The 4,019-nt window shown below is 33.1% G+C and overlaps 2 protein-coding genes across 3 annotated transcripts in view; one reads left to right on the forward strand and one right to left on the reverse strand.

Annotated features, from left to right (window-relative positions):
• The window catches only part of LOC106871644 (calcium and integrin-binding protein 1), a 443,076-nt gene that overhangs the window by 315,297 nt on the left and 123,760 nt on the right, over nucleotides 1–4,019 (forward strand). The window lies entirely within an intron of this gene.
• Nucleotides 1,086–4,019, reverse strand: part of LOC106871649 (homeobox protein 4) — an 88,263-nt gene continuing 85,329 nt past the window's right edge. For both annotated transcript variants that reach the window (XM_014918233.2, XM_014918232.2), the window contains exon 2: nucleotides 1,086–3,635. In XM_014918233.2, coding sequence (XP_014773719.1) covers nucleotides 2,124–3,491 — 1,368 coding nt within the window. In that variant the 5' untranslated portion in view covers nucleotides 3,492–3,635 and the 3' untranslated portion in view covers nucleotides 1,086–2,123. The remainder of the gene's footprint in view (nucleotides 3,636–4,019) is intronic.

Below are 4,019 nucleotides of genomic sequence, written 5' to 3' on the forward strand. Positions count from 1 at the left end.
GCACATAAAAGACACCACTTCGAGCGTGGCCGTTTTCGTGCGGGTGACACGTAAAAGCACCCACTACACTCTCTGAGTGGTTGGCGTTAGGAAGGGCATCCAGCTGTAGAAACTCTGCCAAATCAGACTGGAGCCTGGTGTTGCCATCCGGTTTCACCAGTCCTCAGTCAAATCGTCCAACCCATGCTAGCATGGAAAGCGGACGTTAAACGATGATGATGATATACATATATATAAACCTACAAGACTAGGTGAAAGTGCTAATTTATAAAACATGTGACATATGAATAAAAATCTGTAAATATACAACCATCCAGATATTTGAATACTTGATTATTATTTTTTCTAATATATATATATGTGTGTGTGTGTGTATTTATGTGTGTGTGTGTCTTTATGTCTGTGTTTTCCCACCACCACTATTGGTTGACAACACATGGTGGCATGTTTATGTCCCGGTAACTTAGCGGTTTGGCAAAAGAGTCCGATAGAATAAGCAATAGGCTTACAAAGAATAAGTCCTGGGGTTGATTTCTTCAACTAAAAACCCTTTAAGGTGGTGCTCCACCATGGCCATAGCCAAATGACTGAAACAAATAAAAGAATAAAATTAAAAGAATATATTCACCATTATTTACAATAAACTTGTGCCTTTCATAACAGTCTTTTTTCTTGTAAGATATATCTCCAAACATGAAGTAAATCATTTTATCAGCTTTATGAAGGAGAAGAGTTCTAGAAATATTTTCCTCATTGAACTTACCTGTAAACACACACACACACACTCACATGCCTGCACAGGTGCACATACACACATACATACATGCACACACACACATGCATGCACATACACATACACATACATGTACACACACACATATACATGCATACACACACACATGCACACACACATATACATGCATACACACAATCACACACACACACACATGCACGCACACATACCCACACATGTGCCTGCACAGGTGTGTGCAACACATGCATACACACATAAAACAAACAATATATGGAGACATTTTTATCACTGTAAATCAATGAAAAAGCTATAAACAAAATAATCTGACAAGTTCTGATAAGAAAAACCGTTTTACTTTCTCAACAGAATAGGTTTTAGTTTTGAAACTGAGGCATGTACCATATCCTTTATTACATATTAGTGTTCAGTACCATTAACCAGTTCTGAACTAATTACAAAGATCACAATTCCATAAAGCCAAATATTGTAAACTATTTACATTTCATGTTGTGTATTCATGTAACTTTAAAGCCTACATTCCAGATGGCAGGTCTTTAATACTTTCTTTTATATCATTGCAGTGTTGTATTGTTTTATTCATCAGTCTATGAATGATACCAGCTGTTGCATTGGCACCATGTTATACAATACATTCTCTGCTGTTGCCATATTATAATAGAGGCTGCAATTATAACAGATGTGGAGAAAAAGAATATGGTTTTAAAATGCTGTTTGCCTAATCTTGGCCAAATATTGTTCTGTTTACAAGTAATGTTGAAATTGTTTAGTTCCATTGGATTTCCAGATTACTTGCAGATCCTGTTGGAATTATAACTTTGTTAAATAGAATAATCTGATTGAAGATAAAGAAGAAAAAGAAAGGAGAAATAGATAAAGTCAAAAATTTTTTTTTTTAATTTGAAGAGAAAGATAGAAGTTGGAGAAGAGGCAGAAGAGGTTAAATGGATATAAACTGTAACTTAGTGGTTGGAAGGAAATGTTGAAGAGAAATAAAGTATAAGTTGAAAATAAGAATAGTTTTTTTTTACAATTTTCTAAATAACTCAATTTTGTTTTTGCTGTTGAATTTTGTGTTAATTTTCCACGTTTTATTGACATAGATAAAGAAACTACATAACCAACTAGCAACCTGTGTAATAGTAAATAAATGTCCATATATATTGATACTAGTTCAAGAGTATTGATGATATTTTATGAAATATGATTTTATATTGTATATTGTCTCATACAATACTTTATGTAATATCAAAATGTAATAGACATAATATCCCACATTAAATCATGTCTTTTTTATGATACATAATTATATAGAAAGTACAAATAAGAGATAAATAAGGACTGAAATATTCTATGAATTTATGGAAGTAGACATATAGTAGTTAGTATCTGATTTGGGCCGGAGTTTTGAAGTTAACCGCCCAACAATAGTATTATTACCATTTTTCGTTCTTTTGGGTGGTTTACTTTCAGCTTGATTTTCATTAAATCTTGTTTCCAATTCCTTTGCTGTCCACTGTGTTCCTCGGTTATCATTGACCAACCTAGTGCTTAAAAACTTTTCATAGGAATTCTTTGTGCGCATGAAATCATCATCATCTGTAAATTTCTCCTGCTTCTTCTGATAGCGGCTTTCAGGTTTTGCATTGGATGGCTTTACACTTATCTTCGTATCAGCATAGCTAAAATCCCTCAAGTTGTGTCTTATTATATTACCTTTTATTTTGGGGGCAGATTTGAACATCGCTTGTGCTGTTTTTGTAGTTTTTGGTCGGTTCCTTTTAATTTCTGTGTTAGCTTTCTGTGATGCAGGGCTTATAGTATGATACTGAATATTTTTGCGCCAAGTGTAACCATTCGTATCGACAAAGTCTTCCTCATCAGAAAGATATTTACCAAAATCTTCTCCTTCATAGTTCTTGAAGAGTTGCCTAGGAGAGTTTTCCTGTGAATCTGTGTTGCCAAAATCTTCATTCTTAAAGTTAAGAGTGACTTCATCTTCATCATAATCAGGTTCAGGAATGTAAATTTCTTCATATTCATTATCCATTAAGTTTGAGTTTAAAAGGTTCCTTCGAGAAAGGTAATCTGGCTCAACTGTTGCTGCGACTGTCATTCTATTATTAGTTAACAATTTAGATTCCTTATTTAGGCCGTCAATATTGTTATCATAAACTTTTTGATTTATAGACTCATAAAGTCTATCTGTATGTTGTACGATAGTTTTTTGGTCACCGTTTAGAGACAGAACACCTACATTTTGAGAAATATCCCCAATTTGACCATCATTGCTCTGTAATGAATCCAAAACATCATGATATTCTGTTGTTGAGGTGTCAGAAGGCTTTGCAAATAGTGTATGAGTTTGATAAAGTGGATTATCTCTTACTTTATGATCCAATGGTTCAGGATCGAAAGAAATGAAATTATTTGGGTGATCTGAAGAGTCATTGTTTGCTTTATTGGGTATTTTTTCCAAATCATTGGGTTCATTTCTACCCATGAGCAAAAAACCATTTGTTGCCTCCATAGTATTACAATTAATTTCCGTATAATTATCTTTGTCATTAAAAGTGGTAACTTTTATTGGGTTCTTTTTAAATGTAGATATTTTGAAAATTGAATTGACTGGTTTAATGTTTGTTGAAGTATCTTTATTTTTTACATTTTCTGGAGAAAAACTGCTGGGTTTAAATGATTTATTCTTCCACTTGAGCATCTTGACAAATTGGTTAATTCAAAGTCACTGCAAGTTTTAGTGTCTGCAAGTGGCAGATTGAACTTTGATGCACTCTTTTTCACTTGAAGTATTCTCCTAGTTTGTATCAACAGCGATGGTTGACTGCTATTTGTCAACAAACTCCTGAAAGAAAGTAAAATAAAGAATGGTTAGTTATATTTTTAAAATTTTGAATAATAAAAGAATATTTACATTGCTATCATCCTCATCATAATTAACATCACCATTATTATTATTATTATTATTATTGTTCAGTAGTTTTATTTTTATAACGTGCTTTTACTTCACTACCGAGCGCAGCTCTGTGCGCCTTGGGTATGTGCTGTGGTTTGCTGTGGTGCTCTTATGGTTACTGTATTGAAAGTGCTTTGCGTAGGATGTGTGCAGTGCCCAGTAGTGCAATTTTCTGTATGTTATATATTTTTGTAAGTTCTGGTGTTTTTGTTATGTATTTGTCTGAATATTATTATTATTATTATTATTATTACTACTACTACTACTACTGCT

The sequence above is a fragment of the Octopus bimaculoides genome, chromosome 19 (genome assembly GCF_001194135.2).
Source record: "Octopus bimaculoides isolate UCB-OBI-ISO-001 chromosome 19, ASM119413v2, whole genome shotgun sequence".
NCBI classification, from domain to species: Eukaryota; Metazoa; Mollusca; class Cephalopoda; order Octopoda; family Octopodidae; genus Octopus; species Octopus bimaculoides.